Below are 22,414 nucleotides of genomic sequence, written 5' to 3'. Positions count from 1 at the left end.
TGAACCGCGTGCTGTACAAATGCTGGCTACCTATGGGCTACAAGTACCACGCATGTGAATCCTGGGACCTCTCCTCTAAAATGGGGTGAAGAAAGATGCTGTAACTTTCCAAACTTGGATCTGCATATACGACTTGGTTCTAACTCTCAGCATTGCTGGACAGTTAGCAGAGCCCCCAAACCACTTGCCATGCCAGCTAGCACATAAGCAAAGGGGTTCAGTGACCTTCAGATATTATGCTAGACATGAAGTGGCTTGAATAAGTCTTTGCAAACATTAAGAAATGCCCATTGCTCAATTGCACAGGGAGCAGAGAGTGCATCTCTTTGCATTTAATTTGTCTCTGTTCTCAGATGGTCCCAAAGACACTAAATTGCTGTTATTTCTGCAAGTGTATTTTTGGCTTCAAGCTTTCTTTGATGCTACCAGTCATCTTCCTAAAGGATGGATAGGTACAACAGGCTTGACAAACAGGGGCTTTTCTAATGCTGAAAGATGCTACTACCTCCATAGGAGACAGACCTCTGTTCTGGAAACACCTTTGGTTATGAGGCCAAGGTTAAGGAGATGAGCATTGACAAAGGGGGGCAAGGAGATTGTATGGGATGCATTTCCCCGGAAAGCTCTATCTCAATTTTCTCCCTGTCTGGTTCTGTGATTGGCTGAGGGTTCCTGTTCTGTAGTAAACACAAGAGCCTTGATAGCTTCTAAAGGTCAGACCTGTCACCAAACCTCTCCATTTGCTTGAGTCGCGCTCGGTTTCACATTTCTCAGCAAATGGTTTGATAGCTCCGATGTAAGTTCCAAGTCCCTTCAGCTCTAACCCTATGTCTTCAAGGTGGAACTCCTGAGGAAACCTTCCTCTTCGCCAGAGAACAGGTCTGTCTTCTTCATAGCTCTGCCTCTATTGTCTACAGGGCCTGACACACGTGAAATGCTGGTTGAATGCACAAACCAGAATTGACAAGACTTTCCAGAAACAAGACAGTCCCTACAACCAATGTATGGAAAAATCCCACATTCTACTAAGATGGTCAACTACCCTTGAGGCCGATTTCTAGCAGTACTTGTCTTTACTCTCTTGATTGTTCTTCATGGCATTTACTAATGGCTAATTTGTTCAGCTTCTCATTTAAAAATACAAGGGGGTGACGCCTCTGGCTTTAGTGGAAGCTTCTAAAATAGCCTATCTGCACTACATGCAATCATTTTCAGTATATGCTTCAAATGAGTTCTTGGCTAGAATATCACCCCCAAGGGTGAGTTGGTGCTGGAAGGAGCAGATAAAATATGTGCTCTTACTTTTCATGTACTATAAAGAATATTGTTTATATTCTTAATTGTTTACATTCCATATATACTCAAGGCAGTTAGGCTCCTAAATGGCCAAGTGGACTGGAAACAGTTTGCATAGTCTTGGGGCAGTTCCAGGCATAGAGTTATGCTTGCACCAGCACAAAGCAGATCCTCAGCCCTTCCCTTGGCATTAAGTTGCTCTATTTCTGTTCAGTTTGGTCCAAAACTTAGGACAAGGTAAGCTTCAGCGTATGATGCTGTTTATATTAGTTTGTCACAAAAAGGGGATTTTTTTGAATTAAATGTCAATAACCCAGCTCCTCCTTAAATCTTTTCATCAGCTTTTTCATTCCCACACCCTGGCATAATGACACAGGTATTACGTAAACAAGGCACCTCAGAAGGCTGCTTATAAAAATCCAGGAGAAAAGATAAATCTGTGATGATGTCCTGATATCCTGAAATATGAGCTGCAGGTTTGGTGTTTTCTTTGTGGGATCGGATATTGGTTTTCGTGGTTTATTGACCTGGCAGGGAGAAGTCTGACGAAATACTGAAGAACTTTACACCATTTTTTTTTTAACCTCCCTGTGTACATGGAGAAATCTGGACACTGAATCACAGAGCCAGAAAGGCTGAAGGGTTAGCAGTCATGTCCTTGCAGAACCCAAATCAGATTCATCCCTTAGAGATAAAAATACACACGAGCTTCCCAAAGGAAAAAATCTCTGGAGTTGCTGTCTGGCAGAACCCCAGGCTAGGCTGTGAAATGTGGCAGTCATGTTTTGGGGAGGATGGGGTTTTCATTGACCTGTGTTAGGGGTGGTGGAATCAGTGTGTGTTTGTATTCAGTTAACCAGCCTTTCCCTTCTGTTAGGGGTTTTGCAACATGTCCCAGTCAACACCATATTACTTGGGAGCACCAGCATCATGAATCTTCAGAATCCTAATATTAAAGACATCTAACTTGAGGGCACAGTGAGCCAGACAACTAACAGGAATGGCAGGGATCCCAGTGTCTCATGGGACACTGTCTCTGAGGCAAGTAGTTTTACAGTTCTCCTGCCCACCTGGCTCAAACCTTCCAATAAGCTTCCAAACCCAAGATCTGTCCAGTGTAAAAGCTCCTGTTCTTCTAAAAAACTTTCCCATAATCATAAAATAGCATCATTGTAGATGGCCACCTTGAGGTATGAAGCAGGTGAGCCACACTCACTGAAAAATGACATGTTCTTAGGCTCTCCAAAAAAACTGATAAAATATACCTCACATAAAATTTACCACTTAAAAAACATTTTTAGTGTATAGTCTAATGGCATTGAGTGTGTTCACAGTGTGTGTGACCATCACCACGCTCCACCTCCAGAACGTTTTCATTGTTCCCAAGTGAAACTGTCCCCAGTAAACAGTAAACCCATCCCCACCCTCCCTGGCAACCACCATTCTACTCTCTGTCTCTGAATTTGACTACTTTAGAGACCTCATAGGGGAAGTTCCCAGGCTTTTGTAATGTCTTGGGAAGTGTTTGATCTGAATTACCATCTAAAATTTTTACAGAAGGCAGGTAGTCTTGGGCAGATGGTCAGATTTTCTTGGGTTTTTGCCTCGTACAGGTGTACAGCAGACACTTTGTTCTCTGAGCTTTTATACAACTGCAGCCCACCAGGGAAATGCAGGAAACAGATCTTCAAGTCTCAGTCAGACGTGTTGCCAAACAGAAGGAGCACTCGCTGTGGCGGTGTGTGTACACTTTAACTTTTTACAAAGCATTTTAATTTGTAAGTTTATTCTCGCTTGACTCTATGTCCTGTGAGGTATTTCGTTAGCCCCATTTTAATGATAAGAAACTGTGGCTCTGTGGCTCAGATAAGTAAATTGTCTAATTTTTGCACAAGTAATCAAAGGCAGAATGAGGACTTTGGCTCTGGGTTTTCGATTTTCAAACCCCAGTGCTTTCTACTATTGCACACTGTGAACAATTATCACCTTTCTGGAGGTCCAGGTAATCACCAGTCCTCAGAAAAGGGAGGGCTTCTCCAAATAATTACCCGTATTCCACGTCACTGGCTTGGACACGCATGGAAACCCTCGACCTGCGCAGCCAGCCTCCCAAGTCTTGGTGTGGCTCAAGGACCTGACTCTCAAACCCTGTTGGTCTAGATTAGGGTCCAGCCCAACACTATCTAATATGAACTCCAAATGCAAGCTATGGACATAATTTTAAAATTTCTACTAGCCACATGAAGGTAAAAAGAAAGTGTTGAAGTTAATTTTAATAATATATTTTAGTTAACCCAGTATGTCTAAAACTTTTTCATTTTACATTTCAGTATATAATCAACATAAAAATGATCAGTGAGCTGTTTTATGTTTTGCTGTTATTACTGAATCTTCAAAATCCAGTGTGCATTTTACACTTACAGCAATCTCAAGTCGGAGGCTAAATTTTTATTGGAGGTACCTGATATGAACTTAGATTTCTATAAGTAGAAATTTCCAGTTGAAGAAGGAGATTCATGTATCAAAGGTGTTTGAAACATACATAGTTTTCTAATAGCTGAATTGTCCATTTTTAAAGTTAAATTCATGAAAAGTAAAGAAAATCTCAAACTCAGTCACTCCATTGCACAGGACACGTTTCAAATGCTCACTAGCCACACAGTAAATGACTACGATGCGAGACAGCCCAGGTCTGGGTGACCAGCTCAGGCTGGCCCAGACGGGCCTCTGAACCAATGGACTAGAACATAAGTTAGCAAACTTTTTCTGTGATGGACCAGATAAGAAATATTATCAACTTCGCAGGCCATACAGTCTCTGTTGAAACTATTCAACTCTGCTGTTGTATGGTGAGAGCAGCCACAGAGCAAATGAGCGTGGCTGTGTTCCATATAAAGCTTTATTTTAAAAAAGGCCCTGGCTCACATAGTTTGCTGACCTCTGGACCAGAACATCTGTCCTGGTGCCTTAGCTGTGCGGTGGAATTACAGAAAACAGCCGGCTCTAGCCTCCAGCTTTCTGAGATGAGGTTGTTAAAATCTGGGTTCATTGTGTCCCCTTTCCTGTGTGTAATTACAGTTTTGGCACCGCTTGGCATGAAGACCACGATGGGCCTGAATCCTATGCGATGTTTCTCCTTCCAGATGCTTTCTTCGGTGGGCTTCTTGCACATCGTGAGGCAATCACCCCACTGTGCTTTGAGTTCCATATATTGAGAGTGGGGAAAGCTGGCAGAGTTTAGATAAAAGCATTAATAGTGATGTGAATAATGTGGGAAACTCCCAAGAATGCCATTGTCCTCCTCCTCTGCTCTTTCCTCTCTCCACACACCCAGAGTGAGAGCAGCAGGAATCATGCGTACGTCACAGATGGGAAAGTGTACAGCACCCATGAAGTCAGAGGGACGGGTGTCTCCTCACGGTTATTAGGCTACGCAGCACCCACCCATTTTGAAGGAAAGGCAAAAGCAGATGTAAGTTCTGATTCCTGACCTGGGGCCTTGAGGCCCCCCCATCATATCAACAGGGAATAACTCCATCTGGAGTCGGTAATGTTTAAAGCAGTGGTTCCCACCTTTTACATCCTGATGTTTGGAAATGGTATTGGGACAAATGGAGGAAGAGAAAGGGGACTGCAAGGGAGGACATGGGGGTTGATTGGAAGAAGATAACACGTCCTTGGTTCTTTAGGGTGGGAGAATGTGGGAGCTGGCCTTGCAGGAGCTCTATAGCTTGGTAGTTGGTGGGCTTTGGTCACGTAAAAATCGCACATAGTTTAGGGTTCTGTTGAGCCTACAACTCTTGCAGCAGAGATGATGTTTCAGGTGGTGGGGCTCAGTTAGCCACCCTTTCCTGTACTCAGGAGTCTTGGCTTGAGTTCGCCTTTTCTAAAATCAAGGTTTGCGGTTGAACTGTATTAAGTAACTTGTTTGTGCCCAGTTATAGAGTTTGCAAAAGTTCAAACTGATGAAAACTCTCGGCTTCTACAAGCACATTATGCAACTCCGCCTTCCCTCAGATTCTGCAGCTCTATCCAACGTGGAGTACTGTGTGCAAGTGGGAAAGATCATGATAATTATTTGTGGTAGCTGTTCTGATGGCGGCCCACAGGGAGGCTCAGCCCTGCAGCGCAGAGCTGTCTCTAATCATGATTGCTGGTAATGATGATTACCCAAACTCTGGAATTATAACAATAGATTTTATAAAGTTAGAGCATAATTGCTCCACCATTCCATATGTGAGCACAGTTTAAACAACTTTGATCTTTCAAATGGTATCAGACATTTGTTATTCGTCTTCTAAAATAGCAAAGTCCAGAGGCAGTGACTCTGAACTATCCCCCTTTTTAAATCACAGTAAGGCCTAGATTTGTTCAAGCAATTCATCCACTAGAGAAATAAGGGCTGAAGTTGGGTGAGGAACAAAGAGTACAGATCTTGATATTCAAATCCCAGCTCTGCCACCTAGAAGCCACGTGGCATGGAGAAAATCTGTAGCCTCTCAGAGTCATCTTCCTCATCTGTAAATACCTACTTGAGTATTAGAAATGAATACAAAGCCCCTAATTGGTGCCTCAAACTAATAGGTAGTTAATTAAGTTATACTGTATCACCATCATCTTCATCACCGATTCTATGATCAGTTCTCTGGCTTCAAGCCTTCAGAATCCTTCTGAGTCTCTGGATTTTGCAGCCTTTATTTGACATAGAAATTGGTTGGAGATGGTGATTAGGGATGTGGTATTTTCACTGAACTAGTGATGGAGCTTTGTTAAGAAATTAGTATTAAAGGGGACAGAAGAAAACTGCCTCCTAAAAATGGAACATTTTGGCCTTGGACCCATTTAGTACTGAGCAAGTCCTGATGAATGCTCTTTCAGTCTCTGCCCCCATTGTTCTCAGTATTTACTGTGCATCTGAGTAAGATTCTCAGATTCTGTCTCCCCCAGAGTCTGAATGTAGGAGGACTGGAATGGCCCAGCATTCGGCATTTTTAGGGAGTATCTCTGGTGACAAATGGTTCAACTACTATCTATCCTGCCCTCTACCCCCAACTGAGAAACTGCCTGATGCATGTGTCTGGGAGTCAATTTTTGGTTTAAAAACCATAAAGCCTCTGCTTCTGGATGGCCCAGCTCAGATGGCCACAACCAGCAGAGCAGGCCTGATTTGCTGGGGAGGGGCAGAAGAGACAGCTGCGGAACCCTGGACCGTCTCAGCATCTGGGCTTGAGTGTCCTGCCACCCCCTCTCAAGTCACCTATGTTACTGCATCTAGGGTCTGTCAGTCGCCTGCAGGCTGACGCTATCGTAGTGACCTAAGGCTGGTGTCTGCCCGGCGCTGGCTCATTCAGGAGCCACTGGAATGATCAATGAGGCCGGGCAGCCGGGCTGTCCTCTCGCTGCCGGTGAATCAGCTGCCAGCTGCCTCGTCCTATTCCCTTCTCCATGGCGCAAGAAGCACTTGAGCCAAGGCTGACTCGCGTCTGGCTAATGGCTTTTCTGTGTCATGCTTTGTCCTTGATCCCATATATTTTTCATACGTAAGTGGGTTAGAGCTCCTGAAGACTTTGCAGTGGCAGACATCTCCCTTCCACCAAGCTCCCCACTGAAGCCCCTGACAGGATCTGGGTTAAGGGGTATCTGCCTCAGAGGCAATACTTAAAAAAAAAAAATCAAGGTGAAAAATCACATAACTCAAAACTGATCATTTTAAAGTCGATTCAGTGGCATCTAGTGCATTCAAAATGCTGCACAGCCACCACCTGTATTCAGATCCAAAACGCTTTCATCTCTGCAAAAGGGAACCCTGTGCCCATTTCATTCGTTTGCTAGGGCCGCTTAATAAAGCACCACAGACTGGGTGGCTTAAACAACCAGATTAACGGTCTCACAGTTGGGGAGGCTGGGAGTCCAAGATCAAGGTGTCAGCAGGCAGGGGTGGTTCCGTCTGAGGCTGTGAAGGAAGGCTCTGTTCCACAGCAATCCTTGGCTTGTAGATGGCCGTCTTCTGTGTGCATCTGTTCACGTTGTCTTCCTTCTATGTGCATCCATGTCCAGCTTGTTTCTTTGTATAAGGACACCAGTCTTGTTGCATTAGGGCCCACCCTAATGACCTCATTTTAACTTGATTACCTCTGTAAAGACCCTATATGCAAATAAGGCCATATTTGAGGTCACAAATAAGGACTTAAATATGTGAATTTTGGGAGGCACAATTCAGCCCAGACTACCCATTAAGCAATATCAGTACTTCATTCCTTTGTATGGCTGAATAATATTCCATGGTAGGTAAACACTAATTTTTTGAACATCAGTACAAAGCAACTGCCAGGGAAATTTCCAGCCTCTGGGCAGCTGAGCATCCCCTTACAAGCCTGTGTGCCTGCCTGCATAGGGTGGAGTGTTGATCTCACAAGCATATCGCAGATTCCCAGCCTGGAAATGCTCTTTTCCTGTCTTTCTCCTTGAAAAGTGTCTTTATGAGCAACAGTAAGAGCAGGACTGCTAAGGAAAGCCGGGTGAGGCGTCTGGTTGAAGACACATTTAAAGATGGATTTTATATTTGATTTTCCTCTTTCCCTTTTCTTGTCTTGTCCTCAGCACTCCCCATCCAGCTCGCATTCACTCATATGCGCATGCACGCACACACACACACACACACACACACACACCCCGTACACATTCTCGTGTTAAAATAAAAGGATTTTAAATGCAGATCACTCTGCGGTGGGGTGTGGCATGGGTAGGAGACATGCCCTCTGAGAAGGCCTGCTGTGCCCATTGTGATGGTTACTGAGCCTGGATCCTCACGCCAGCCTCAGACCAGAGCCTTGTGGATTCTTCTCACTCTCCCCTCCCTGCACCTGCCTCAGAGTGCAAGTGGGACCTTCAGACATGTGTGTCCTCCCGACTTTGTTGCTGAGTGTGCTGCTGACTTCACCTGCCCTCTAAATTCAAAGTCCGTTTCTCTCTCTTAGGCAGATAGCCAGGAGTCCTCCGTCCCTGCTGGCCCGGGATCTTTGGGCGTAACCCAGAGACATCATTAGCTCGTTACTGACTCAGGCCCCTTCCCCATCCCAGGACCTTGATGAGACCCTGTACGTGTTGTTTCACACCGAATCTGTGGGAAGGACCACAGCAGGGTTGCACGGTCCTGCTTCTTGCCTCTGAGCAGGCTTCCCTCGCACAGAAGCTGGTTTTACCCCCTCCTTTCTCTCTCTCAAACTCTCTTCTCTGCTTTCCCCCCATCAAATTAGTTTTGCCACTTTGAAAGTTCACTGGGAAAAGAAGTGCCTACTGGCCCAGGTATTTTCAGAGAGGCAGGAAGGAATGTGGAACAGCTGAAAAATGAAGACAGGGCAGAAAATGTTTATATTGTATGTCGTTCCATAAGTAGTGATGATATTTTCCTGTAAGTACATGTGGCTTCTGGGGCCTTGGACTGGAAAGCCCCACACTGTTAGCAGAATTGGAGAAAGAGGGGTTAAAGTTACTGTAGTTTATTGTTTTTTGCATCAGCCTTTAGAACACAGGTCCCACTAATGGTGGGACCTGGTCATCTGGAGTTTTTAAAAGCTTCCAGGTGATTCTAATGTCCAGTCACCTTTGAGAGCTGCTGTTCTAGAGGACAGATGCCTCCAGAAGAGTTGAAAATTCTGAGAGTAGTGATGGAAGAGATAGGTGACATCTACTCCTCTTGTGCAATGCAGTTAATTAGGCAGAAAGAAGGGACTGGAATAACACATCTTAGCCTTGTCATTTGCCAGACAAAACAAGACTTTAACTCCACCTAACCCTGTAGGCCCAGAGTGAAAGGGAGACCCCAGTGTTCTCATTTCCTTGCTGCTACCCATGGGCTGGCCGCATGCGAGGCTGCAGCCCCCGCACCTGCACCGTCAGGGTGATGCAGAACGTTCACGGGAGCACCATGTCTACCTTCTACTCACAGCCAGGTCTCTTCCACGCTGCACCAGGCCCATGTGTCTGCTTTCTTTATTCAGCTAAAAGTGCTGATAATTTAGTTGCCTGCTCTGCCCTGGTTGAAGGGGTTGGGGGGTGTTTTCCAAGGCAAGAGGTGGGCTGACCTCTGTGTCTGTGTGTTTTGTAGTACAAAATCGGTCAGCTCTACATGATCAGCAAACACAGCCACGAACAGAGTGACCGAGGAGAAGGGGTGGAGGTTGTCCAGAACGAGCCCTTTGAGGATCCTCACCATGGCAACGGGCAGTTCACCGAGAAGCGGGTGTATCTCAACAGGTAAGCCAGCAGTGGGTGGCCAGCCTCCAGGCTCACCCACCCACACAGGGGCACCCACACAGGCCCCTCCCACCTGGCCCCGAGCACAACTGAGGGGGAAATAGTGTCTGGAATAAAAAGGTGACTTAGAAAGTCATTGCTTCTGCCCTGTGCATCCACCACCCTGGTTGCTTCCCAATCACCTGCATTCTGCAGAACAGTCCTCGACTGCATTTTCATTAGGAGGAGCTTTTCTCTTGCCTTTCCCATCGCTTGCATGACTTGTTAAGATGAAATCTGATCTTAAGGGTTAAAGAACTTCGCCTTCTCCCTTGGTTCGGTGTCAGCAGTAGGAAAGACGGCTTTGCCTTGTAAGTTGTAGACAAGTGCGGACAGTGGCAGTGTGACTTGGTGAGAGTTCCACTTACTGCCAGGAACCACTAACATGGACACTAAGGGAGCTGACAGAGCAAATGGTCTCTGACCAAAGTGATACGCATTGCTGAGGTATTTTCCATTTTCCAAGTGGACCCATCCTTTCCAGGGTAGAGGTTCTCACCTCTCCTTTTGGAAGGGTAAAGAACGAGGATTATAAACCAGCTCTAACCAAGACTACTGTAATTTCTGCTTTGCCAGGTGTATTCTTTAATCTCTTGCTATATTCTTATCATTAATGGCATAACTGATGATTGCAGCTTGTCTGATCTTTCCACACTGTGCTCCCTTCCAGCCCATTCTTTTCCATTCTTCTCTTCTAGGTCTGAACATTTGTAGTCACACGCCATATGGAATGTATTTTATTGAAATAAACTGTCTATTCCTGTGAACCAATGTATAACTAGCCTGGTTGTTGATATCATTTCCATGAATATTCTTTATTCCACCTGTGGCCTCTCCTTTTGGCCTATTCAGAAAGCATTTCCAACACAAAGTGGACAGTGCCCCAGTGTGGTCACTGACACTTGTGAGTATTTATCCATCCCCAGGGCCTTGACCATGGTCAGATGTTTCTGGGAGGAGCCACATTTGGAGTCCACCATTCGCACATGGCCTCCCTCCTCCTGCAGGCTGAAGTGATCTATTCCTTCTCCATGGGAGAGTTTGAGTCTTGTCACAAGGGCATGTGAAAATCTTTCAGGCCAATATCCTGACAGTGAAGGCCTTGAGCTGGTTAAACCAACACATTTTAATCTGTCCAGGGAATGCAGTGCCAGGGAATTCCTGAATCACTTTGAAATGCAAATGAGATTGATCCTGTTTGTCTATTAGGAGCTGTGAGTTCCCAGGATTTGGAACCAGTTCAGCCTCCAGCCAGCTGTTGATTTGCAAGAGAAGCTGAGCTCTGGGTCTGGCCTGGGGAAGGCTTCCTTAAAGAGACACGTTTCTCTATGTGCTGCTTTGGCATTCTTAGTGTGGAGGGTGTTAATCAAATATTGAGCAGGGATTGCCTCTGAAGAGCAAAGAGAAGTGAAGGAAATGCAAGAAAATAAATACAGACCTGTGGAAAATTCCATTTCTTGACAGACAATTGCATTTTCCTAAATTATTGCCTGGAGAATGTTCCCTATGTACCAAATTCAAGAAAAATTTAAGGAAACTTCATAACTTTTCCTGAAACAGGATAAAGTATCCAGCTGTCCTATCATACCTGTTTTCTTTATCAAAATATATGATATTTATTTTAAAAGAGAATAATAAACATTAGTAAGAGGGAAATGTGTTATAAATAGAATATTTGGACTTCCAGTAATAGTAACTAAAAAGATTAATGTGGATCCTCCCCCCACCTCCCATGACAAACACAGGATGAAATACACAATATAAAGCTGAGTTCAAAACAAAGAAAGGGAAATCCTCAGGTACCAGAAATAAAGAGGAAACTCAAACCAGCGTAGAAAGCAGATGACCTAATCCTAAGGAAGCTGGCAGGGGGGGGGAATGTTAAAATTGAGTGCAAGCCATAACAGCTAGGGGTGAGGGTGTTTGTCCACTGGAGCACTGGAGATGAGAAATGCGACCCTGAACCCACTCAGATGAGGGCTTGGAATTGAGAACCATACATAAAAGTTGTATTTAACAACCAAGGACTAAGAGAGGTTACTACTCAGAGACACACCTTGAAAGAACTACTAAAGGATGTACTTGAAGTAAAAGGAAATTGAACCCAAGGAGGAAGAGACATCTGAAAGTCATAATAAACAGATAAATTGATAAACATCTGGGAAAATCCGAATGAGCATAGAATGTTTTAAAAATACCAATAATGAGTACTTGGGGATATATACATGGAATCTAAGTAATAGACAATAATAGCAGAGGATGAGAGGGTAGTAATTATAGTAAATTACAGTTCTAATACTGCTGAGGAAGAAGAGAGGAACGTTAATTAATTTTTAAAAAATTTAAGGCAGGTGTGCATATTCAAAATGTAAAGGTAACCTCTAATGGAATAAAAACAAAACAAGAGAAAACTTGATCCATCCGGTAGAAGGCAGAGGAAGAGTAAAGAGAAGCCTACAAAAATATGGTAAATAGGAAACATAACTTTGATGGCAAAATAAAATAAAATATATCAGTGGTCACAATAAAGTTATGTGAGTTAAATCCTAAATTGGAACTTAGCTCAACCAATTTTGGCAACACTGGCAAAATCACAAGGACCCTAAAATTGTAACGGGAAATTTTACCGTAACTTTAATGGACAGACAGATCAAGTGGACAAATAATTTAGCTAACATAGACAGTATGTGAACAACAAAATTGCAAGGTTTTAGTGGACATTGATAGACCCTGGAATCAACATGCTTTTCAAATACATATGAAAATTTACAGACTGGCCAGAAGTCAATCCCCACAAATATCAACAATATTATGTAATTCCTTTTGCTGATTACAAAGCATTATAATAAGAAATTGATAACAAAAAAAATCAACATTTTCATCATTTAGAAATGTAAAAAGGTCTAAATAATTCATGGGTTGAAATTTGGATACTCACTTTCCCAGCCACCTTTGCAGCTAGGGATGGCCATGTGACCTAGTTCTGATCGATGAGGCATTAGATTTTCCTCCCAGATAAAAAGAGAGAGATGTTTAAGAGCGGCATGATCTGCTTCTAAGAAAGGGAGAGGAAATCGATGGTGACTGCTGAGAAGGTGATTAATAGTGCCTACCACATGAACTTTTGACAACAAAACAGAGCAATAATAGTACAAAAAGGAAACTTATAGACCCATCTCATTTAAGATCAAATACATGAAAATCCTATATAGAACATTAGCAAATCAAGCATCTCGGAGTATAATAATAATAATAAATTATGACCTGATCAAATTTATCCTGACTGTTAATGTCAGTATGTGAATTCAGCAAGATTGCTGGGTATAAAATCCATATACAAAAATCAATAACACTGTCATACAGCAGGAACAATAAAAAGAGAAAATAATTTTTTTAAATTCCATTTATAATAGGAAAAGAAATTTAAGGTACCCAGAAGCAAATCGCAAGATATACAAAATCATTTTGGAGAAAAACGTAAAACATTAGTGGAGGACGTTTTAAAAACCTTAGACAAATGGCAATATAATGGGGTGGGGCACACTGTATTATAAAGTTGCCATCAATTCCCAAATCAATTATAAATTTACTGCAAATCCAATTAAAATGTCAACAGGTTTGTTTTTAAAATAGAGTTTGATAATATAATCATACATTGCCCAATTACTATAGCTTTATAAAGATCCTTGATATCTGGTAGGGCAAGTTCTTCCTACTTACTCCATTTTTCCAGAACTGTTCATATGAATTTTAGGATTAGAAACCCAAGTGATAAGAATGACTGGGCAAACCAAGGATGTTTTCCACAGAAAAGCTAGACTCAGGGTATACAGAGGTGTAGTCAGGTGGAAGAAGTAGGCTTATATAGTTTATAAGACCTCAGAAGAGCCAGCTGGACCAAGACCAGTGGGTGAGAAGGCCTGGAGAAAGGTTTAGGCTCAGTTTACGGAAGAACTCAATTTGAGTCGGAGAGCCACGTGAGAGCGCAGTAGGGCGCCTTACAGGCGATTACAGTGTCGCTGGGGAGCGGAGCGTTCACTCCGCAGGCTGTTCTCCAGCAGATTCAAACGTGAGATAGGTTGTTAAACCTTTCAGATCCTTTCGACCCTGATTCTCTGTGCACAAACTGTGTTTCAGACACTCTTCTGACTCCTCCAGCATATACATAAATGAGTACCCAGTGAGGCACAGGAAAAAAAGGACTTTCATTTCTTTTTGCACAAGTCTAACGAGGCCCATCATTGTATAATTTGAAAGGCTCTTGGCATGTTTAGGAAAATATGGGCACCTCTCTTAGAACCAGGGAGATAATGGTTTCGTAAGAGAGAAAGAAAAATTGATATGTGCCGTGACTATAAAACAGTGAGGTGAATTTCCATGATCATAAAATGAAACCAAATCCATCACTTTGATACAAACTAGAGTCACCTCAAGTTAACGCAAGTCCGTCATGTATAGTTCATGGAACTGTCATGTTGGCAAAGCTGCTTTGTAATCGAAACTCATGTATTTATTGAAATTTTTAATGTACACCATTGTTCTATATTGGAGAGAATCCCTTAATAAGTAAGACATGGTCCTTGCCTTCCGATCAAGGTGGGGTTCTAGACCACTGGTTCCAGTACTTGTGAGTCCTTCTGTCTATTCTTGTCAGTAGCATCAGGGAGGAAAAGTTTTCCTCAACCCACTTAGGGTCAGTGACTAGGGGCCTGCAACTTAAACTGAAAATGACAGATTTACAGGAAAAAAGAAAGATTTTTATTCATATATGTACATGAGGGACCAAGAAAAATGTGACAAACAGAAGATTAGAATTTGGGGCTTACATAACATTTTAATAGGGGAGGGGTAGAAAAGTACTTAGGGGAAAATAAATGACTTTTATGGAAAACAAATTGGGCCTTACGAGAATGGATGAGAGATATGATGGTTTTATGACAATGTCTGTTTAGGCGATTTCTTATCCTGGTGCTTACTTGTCATCACTGGTGATAGGAGTCAGTCTTGTCTGGTTTTGCAACTCCCAGGAAGGGGATTTATGGCAGTGGAATTCTTTAAGGAGGCTCTGGCTTTTATGCAGATAAGGGGAGTTCCAAAAAAAAATGTCGTCTTGCAACTGTTGATTCTTAAGTGCCTTCAGCTCCAAATAATCCTTATGCCACTAGGGCATATTGTGGACCTTTTCTCTGACACGGTCCTGAGAAGCAGGTCCTGAGAGTTGGACTGGCAGTAGCTAAGATGTCCCAGCCCCCGTTTAATAAGTCATACTGACAAATATTGTCCTGTGGACCTGAATTGACACAATGGCCGGGTGAGCGGATTCTCTTCCTACCATCAATCTATGGAAAGTCAAATCACATTCAGGAACTAATTTATTGATTTATTCTCCAAAGCAGCTATTAGGCACTAGAAATACTCAAAGCTTATGTAGCCAGGGACTTCTCTCTGAGTCCATCCTGAGCAGAGAGGAAATTTCGTGGAAGGAGGGGAGTGGCCCACAGAATTATTTGGAGGCTTAAGAATGGGCAGCTCTCAGGGTAGCTTAAAGACCAAGAACAACAATGATGACTACCATCTTTAAGTAGAATCAGACTGCTTCAGTCTGCCACCACCACCACGACTGCCATGGGGAGGTCTGAATTGCCCTTGTTTTCTTATTATCACTTGTTCCAAAATCCCAATCATGAGTTTTCCATTGAGTTCCAATTCAAGCCTGAGCCACCAGTTGGAGGGGAGAGAAATTTCCAGACTGTTTTCCAATGTGGTTGCATTAAAACATTTTTTCTCTCCAGCAATATAAGAGGGTTCCAATTGCTCAACATAATCACCGACACTTGTTATTGTCTGTCTTTTTGATTATAGCCATCCTGGTGGGTGTCAAGTGGTATCTCGCTTTGGTTTTGATTGGCATTTCCCTAATAACTAATGGATGTTGAGCTTCTTTTCAATTTCATGCATTCATTGGCCATTTGTATGTCTTCTTTGGAGAAATGTCTGTTGAAATCCTTTGCCCATTTTTAAATTGGGCATAATATCTCTTTCAAATGCCATTCACCCTTTTATTACTTGCCTTTCATCTCCTAGGGTTGTGGGGTTGCTCCATCCACACTGTTGAGTACACAGTACACTTTGGCAGTTGCCTGATGCATTTAGGACATTGCATTAGTACTAATACGTTAGTACATTTGGGTGGTTGTCCTTGGGGCTTCAATCCAGTTTGGTTAACCACGTGAGTGGTATTCCTTGGCTTGTCTTCAAATACCCTGGTTTCAGCTGGCATCCAGGAAAAGGAGGCAGATACTAATGACGTCCTGGAAGAGTGATTCCAAGTAAAACCTGTCACCCAGAATCATATGAGAGTAGGGCTTTTCTTTTGTCCCTTCATCTGTAGCATCTCTTCAGTCCCTTCTCACTGAAGCACACGAGGGGAGGGAATCAGAGGAAAGGTGGAAGGGCATTGGAGAAAAGATGGAGCCTATTTATAGGCTTGTTTTTCAGTCATGAAGTGTCATGTTCTTCCCCACCACGGCTGCTGGATTAATTAGGCAGTGCTGGCAGCTGCCAGTCAGGGAGGATTGCCAGCTTCTAACGGTGATTTCACCTAATGCCTGAATCAGTTTGCACAGAAAGAACAACATTTCTCCTGCTTCATGGCTCTTGCTTCAGAGGGCAACCTCTGCTCGCTGCTAGTGGCTCTGGGAAGGAGAGGGTGCAGCTTCCCTAAGCCATGGATCCTATTTAACTGGACAAGCCAATTCACCAGCTGGTCACTTTACCGACTAGCTCATTGGTAGAGTCTTCTTGGCATGTATCGGTTGTCCTCCAACATTTCTTCTTCCTCTTCTCCCAGGACTGCCAAGCAAATCAATCCCATTTCCCAGACCTTACCCAGAGTAAGAGCTCAGTGCCCAGAGCTTGTGTGGCATCAGGTCATAGAGAAAGCCCATTGCCCAAGCATCAGGTCATAGAGAAAGTCATAAAGAGAGTCAGAGCCAGAGATTCTGACCTAAGAGCTTATTTCCATGCTATTTCGAAAGAACCTTCATGGTCATTATTGACTTCCAAATATCCAGAGACTATCTTCATTTATTCAGGAAATATTTATTGAGCATCTGCTGTGTGCCAGGCACTGTTCTTAGTGCTGGGCATGCAGCAGTGAGCAGAGCAAAGATCGCTGTCCCACTGGGACTTGCATTCTAGTTGGGAGTGACAGATAATGCACAGTAGCCAGAGCAGTGTATATTTTAGAATATTTAGTCTTACATATTCTGTGTAAATATATTCAATTTAATTAATTGATAAACAGTATTTTATATATTTGTGTGAAGGACTGTTTCCTGACATCCCTTGCCATCCGTGCTGTCCACGCTACTCCATTCTGTCCCCACCTCAGCCCTGAAGAACATGCCAGGAGTTCTCGTGCTGCCAGGAACACCCCCTTCTGCTCCCTCAGCTACTCCCATGGGAGATGACAGAAACTGGATGTGGTGGCCTGGCTGGGATCTTAGCACCCAGTTTAGTGTTTGTCACCATGTTCCTGCCTCACGCCTGACGTTGACACATGTGGCCTGCTCCCCTGCGTGTGTCCCAGCACCCTTGCCATGTTACCTAAACGCTGCCCAAGCAGAGTCTTCCAAGAACCTGCAAGAGGCAAGCCTCTTTTTCCAGGATCCCAGCACAAACTGCCCTTTTAAGTGGGGAGAGTGGTGGTGGTGTCCAAGTTCAAGGCACTGCCCTTGGGTGAAGTCCAGCAGCCCTGCCTCTCACCAATGATGGCTGTAGTCCGGAAACTCTGCTCATCTCTTTGCTGTCATATAAATAATTATGTTAAGAGCAGAACTAAAAGAGCAGCCAGAACAGCCATTAAGAAGAGTGAGTGAATAAATCACAGCAGCTGGAGAAGAAACTTAAAGACCTCAGAGGTCACTGTACATGAAACTGGATAGGAACAATTGATTATTATCAGATAATTGTCAAATGCCAGGTTATGGCCCGAAGAGAAAACAGAAGGTCAGGATATCCCTCTTGGACGAGTGGGAAATGAGGTCATGAAGGTAGCATAGTCCTTTTCAAAAATCACTTAAGTGAGCTGCAGTTATGCTATTTGAGCAAAACCTCCTCATAGCCAGTGGCAGGCTCCAGGCGCACCGTGGAGGAGAAAAATCCTGAGGGAAGCACTGTTTTCGGGAACTCAGAAGGTCTGTCTTTCTGCTGGGAAAGTTAGGTCCAAAATGTTCAGTTAAGATCCTAATTCTGATCCTGTTGAGAAAATGAAATTAGACTCCATTTAGACTCCATTTGGCCTAATGATGCTCAGTACCTCCCAGGGCCCAAAAATATCCCCAAAGGAGCATAAATTGCCAAGTGAGATTAGGTATCAGAGAGAACTTGGTGATAACCTGGATTATAAAGCACCAGAAGCTTCTAGTGGAGGGCGGGTTAGGTTGCAGTTTAGAAGTTCTTTATGAAGTAGATACGCACTCCTAAGCTGAGACCTGCTCCCATTGTGCCTGCCTGTGGGGTCTTCCCACCAAGTCAGCTGTGACTTAGGGAAACCTAGGGAGTATCTGGGAAGGTGGCAGGGACTATAACCTCTTAAGTCCAGGGCCAGGCTTCTCAACCTTGGCACTGTTACTATTTGGAGACAGTTGATTCTTTGTTGTGGGGGACTCTCCTCAGCATTGTGGGGCTTTGAATAGCATCTCTGGCCTCTGCCCACCAGATGCTAAGAGTATCCCTGACTTCCCCACCACCACCACCAAAACCCCAGGGTGGGAATAGAAGATGTTTTCAGACTTTGCTAAATGTCCCCTGGGAGACAAATCCCCCCCCCAACACCTGCTTTGAGAGCCAGTGCTCTAGGGTGACCTGCTGTCCCAGTTTGCCCAGGACTGAGGAATTCAGCATGTGAGACTTTCAGTGCTAACACCAGGACCGTCCCACGTAAACCGGGGTGAGTTGGTCACCAGGCTGTGTCAGTGATACATTCTATCTTATACTAACGTTTAAAAGTAAGAAACAAAACGTTTTGAAAAGTACCTTTTGGGAAATGTGGTATCATTCCATGTCAGCCCATTTCCTGAATCCATAAGAGCTTTAGAATTTTTATCCATGTTTTCCCTCAGTGTCTCTAAAGCCTGAGCTGTGATGAGATGGGCATTGGGGGGTTTGATCCTGGTCAGTGAACCAGGGACATGAGTCCAACCCTGCCACCTTTCTAGAAGAGAGACTCTTGTTTGACACCTGGTAGTGAGTTTGAGTGACAGACTTCTCTTTAGAATCGTAGGCTGTGTGACAGTATACATCACAAAAGTGACAGCAACAGTGGGGACTAATTTAATTCCATTTTCTTTTGTAGCCCTGGTAAATCATTGCTACAGAGAAAAATAATTTTTACTTTCTCAGACAAAAACTATTTGAATGATGTGCTCTGGGGAAATTGGGGGCTGAGAGAAGTTCTGTTAGTGGGCTTTAAAATATTTAAAGAGCACGTCATGGAATTTGCTGCCAGTGCCTCCTGCGTCTGGCCTGGTAAACGGCTTATACCAGAAAGGCCTCCTAACCAAACTAATTAGAAGAGTCATGTAAAATCGTCTTGGCCATCTTGGCTAAATGTTGTGTTTTTTAGGGCATCTCATCGGAAAAGGTGATTGATTATAGTGCTGTGTATCCTGCATGAGTTGGTGGATTAAACAGCTGAAATAAAGATTCTGGAGGCTGGATTCCTGACCATTTACAAATAGGAAAAGCCTCAATGTGAATGGAAAATTGCCAGTGTTTCCTTCCAGAAAATGATTGTTGCTTGGGAATGTGGTTCTGCTGGGAGGCTTTTTAAATGATGTAGGGAATGAATTATGGAGGGAAGGGTCCCCAGAGTGTTATGCATGAGGAACGTCACGCGTCTGGGCAGGGCTGCCGTGTAGATGGAAGTCCTCTCCTGTCGGAGACTGAAGAGTGGGTCCTACTGCTCTTAGGAAGATACATGCTTTGTCTAAGCTAAACAATGCCTCGTGTACTGTGGGGAGATTCTGCAGTCCTGTTTAAGTCCACTAAAAGCACAAGAAAACCATTTGCCTATGAGTAGAATCTATGTCTTCCTACGCTACCCATTGACACATAGCACTTTGGGGCAGGGGGCAAAAAGAGGGAGAAGTTTTGCTCATGACCGGTTTCCGTAAGCAAGTCCAACGTGATTTTCCCAGTTGAGACATCAGCCGCTGTTGCATTCCATCTTCAGTGACTGAAAGGACAGATCGTAGCCGAAAGCTATAAAAACCCTTGTCAGGAAGCCACCCCTTCCTTCTGAGCAGTGTGAACGCAGGTAGATGAGCAGTTAGTTACTGCAGACGTGATTTCACGGGAGTGAGACATTCTGCCCTAGAGCAGCAAGAAGAGCTGTTACCTAAATTACAGAACTGCCCCGGCCCACCTCCACACCGCTCACTTGAGAGCAGCGCCATCATGGGACACTCACCTGGCTTCAGGGGGGCTTGATCTCCCCGTTTGTTTTAATCCTGATAAATGGCCGCGAGCTTTGGGTTCAGCCAGTCAGCCGTTGAGAGTACATATTTGTCTTTTAAGAAAGGGGACCTGGATCCTGTCAGAAATAAGGGAAACAATTTGAGAAGACATACAAGGTACACAGTATTTTACTATCTCTGGTTATCATTTAAATTCCTTGTCCACGAGGGGCTGGGGACTGGGGTTCCGAAGGTCTGATGTCCCGCCTTCCTAGTCATATCAGCTTGGAATTCAGAACTGCTCGGTGGTGTCCTTACTGCCAGAATGCCGCCCTCGGGAGCTGAGAGTTTACGTCACCTCTTTGGGTCTGAGGTACTGCTAAACACTGGCTTCCCAGCCATTTAGCTGTAGGCACCAAAATAGGAAAGATTCAAAATGGTAGCAACTGAAAAGACAGAAAACCCCAGGGTATAGTTCTGGGGGGAAATAAAATCATGCAAATATATTTAAGGAATATATAATGCTATCTATTTAAAGATAATACTTAAGGAATTCTCTAGGCCTGTGCTATGCTGTAGAGTTTGCCTCTGAATGAAAAGCAAACAGACCAAAACTTAATTAGTCCTTGGTTACAAACGATCTTGGGACCTGTGCCCTTGAGATTTGTTTATTTTAAGAATTTGTTTTCTACAAATGGCTGCCTGGGTCCCTGCTCTGGAGGAACGGCTCTGTCACTGTATCCATTTCCTAGGGCTGCCGCAACAAATTGCTGCAAACTGGGTGCCTTTACAACAACACAAATTCGTCCTCTCACAGCTCTGGAGGCCAGGAGTCTGAAATCCAGGTGGCGGCAGCGCTGGTTCCCCGTGGGGGCCCCCAGGGAGCCTCTGCTCTGGGCCCCTTCCCGAGCCGCGGGGGTCTGTGGCCGTCCCCGGAGCTCTTTGGCCTGTAGGGGCGACATTCCAGTCTCCGCCTCCGTCTTCACGTGGCCTTCCCCGCCGGGTACCTCTGTGTCTCCAATCTCCCTCTCCTTTTTCTCCTAATGACACCGGTTACTGGAGTTAGGGCCCATCCAAAACCCAGGCTGATTTAGGCTGATTTTCATCTTGAGATCCTTAACTTCATTACATCTACAAAAACTCTATTTTTCAAATAAGGTTAAATTCACAAGTGCTGAGGGTTATAGCCTGGAGATATCTTTGTGGGGGACAGAAGCCAACCGACTGTAGTCATCCAGGGGCTGTATTTGTTCCTCTTCATCTCTCTGAAGTGCTATGCTCTGTTGCTTCAGTCATTTTCAAAACATCACTCATATGTGAAGCTGGCGCCTGGCCCTGACCCTTGCCTCTGTCCCGCTGCCGTGTTTGGGCATAAACATCCCTTCATTCTGCTTCTGCCTTGTCACTCCTAGGAGACAAAGGCCAGGCTGGCCAAACCCTTTAAACCAGGCACCTCCCAGAGGTGTCTTTGTAAATCACATCCGAGAGGACAGGCTTAAAGTCCTATGAGGCGCCCCCACATCAGGTTGTAACCTGCTGCCTTCACACATTCTAAGAGCACATGAGTTTGCACAGAAAACTGACTGCAGTCAAGACCAGAGCGCGGGGGGGGGGGGACGGCTGCTGGAGGAGAGCCGCCTCAGAACCCCTCTGATTTCCCTTGCAGTCAGTTTATCTAGAAAGATACCATAGCATGTATCTAGCACGTGTCTGGGTTCTAGACGGACTCTAATCGCTTTTTTTTTTTTCTTTCTCCTTTGTTCTTAGCAAACTGCCTAGTTGGGCTCGAGCTGTTGTTCCCAAAATTTTCTATGTTACAGAGAAGGCTTGGAACTATTATCCCTACACAATCACGGGTAAGTCCTTCGTACAACCAGTATTTCACGTGCAGCAACAGAACATAGCCGTGGCCAGAGCTCACTGATTTAGGGCTTATTATCCAGGCAGGAACATGTGGGAGCCCTGTAATAGCTCCCTCACCCTTTGCCACCATCCACTTAGGTCACCGCTCCTCTGGCAGGGATGGTGGGGGTTAAGCTGAACCGTTCCATCTTCTCTTCTCAGAGTGGTTGTAGCAAATAACTTAGAAAAAGGAAAATGAAGTGAAGTCCTTTTTAGTGACGTTCCTAGAGGTTTCATTTTCCTTTTCTCCCTGTTTCCTCAGTAATCCTCAGGTAATTTGGGGGTATGGTTTGTTTATAAACGAATTGTTTACTTTGCCTTGTTAGTTTTACAGCCCACCCCACTTCCCCACCAACACCAAACCAAACCAAACCAAACCTTGACTGTAGTTTTGTAGAAGATTCTGTTAGGTCTCTGTGCCCCAAACCTCCTTTGCAATTGGTTAATATGAAAATCTTTAA

At 44.2% G+C, this 22,414-nt stretch overlaps 1 protein-coding gene across 1 annotated transcript in view; it reads left to right on the top strand.

The window, feature by feature from the left end:
• Positions 1 to 9,160: 9,160 nt before the first annotated feature.
• PITPNC1 (phosphatidylinositol transfer protein cytoplasmic 1) overlaps positions 9,161 to 22,414 on the top strand; it is a 117,550-nt gene continuing 104,296 nt past the window's right edge. The window contains exons 1-3 of the mRNA XM_057499536.1: positions 9,161 to 9,277; positions 9,404 to 9,552; positions 21,819 to 21,907. Of these exons, the coding sequence (XP_057355519.1) occupies positions 9,161 to 9,277; positions 9,404 to 9,552; positions 21,819 to 21,907 (355 nt within the window). The remainder of the gene's footprint in view (positions 9,278 to 9,403; positions 9,553 to 21,818; positions 21,908 to 22,414) is intronic.

Source organism: Manis pentadactyla, chromosome 4, assembly GCF_030020395.1.
Source record: "Manis pentadactyla isolate mManPen7 chromosome 4, mManPen7.hap1, whole genome shotgun sequence".
NCBI classification, from domain to species: Eukaryota; Metazoa; Chordata; class Mammalia; order Pholidota; family Manidae; genus Manis; species Manis pentadactyla.
The sequence above is the reverse complement of the archived record's forward strand: the minus strand, read 5'-3'. Positions and strand labels throughout refer to the sequence as shown.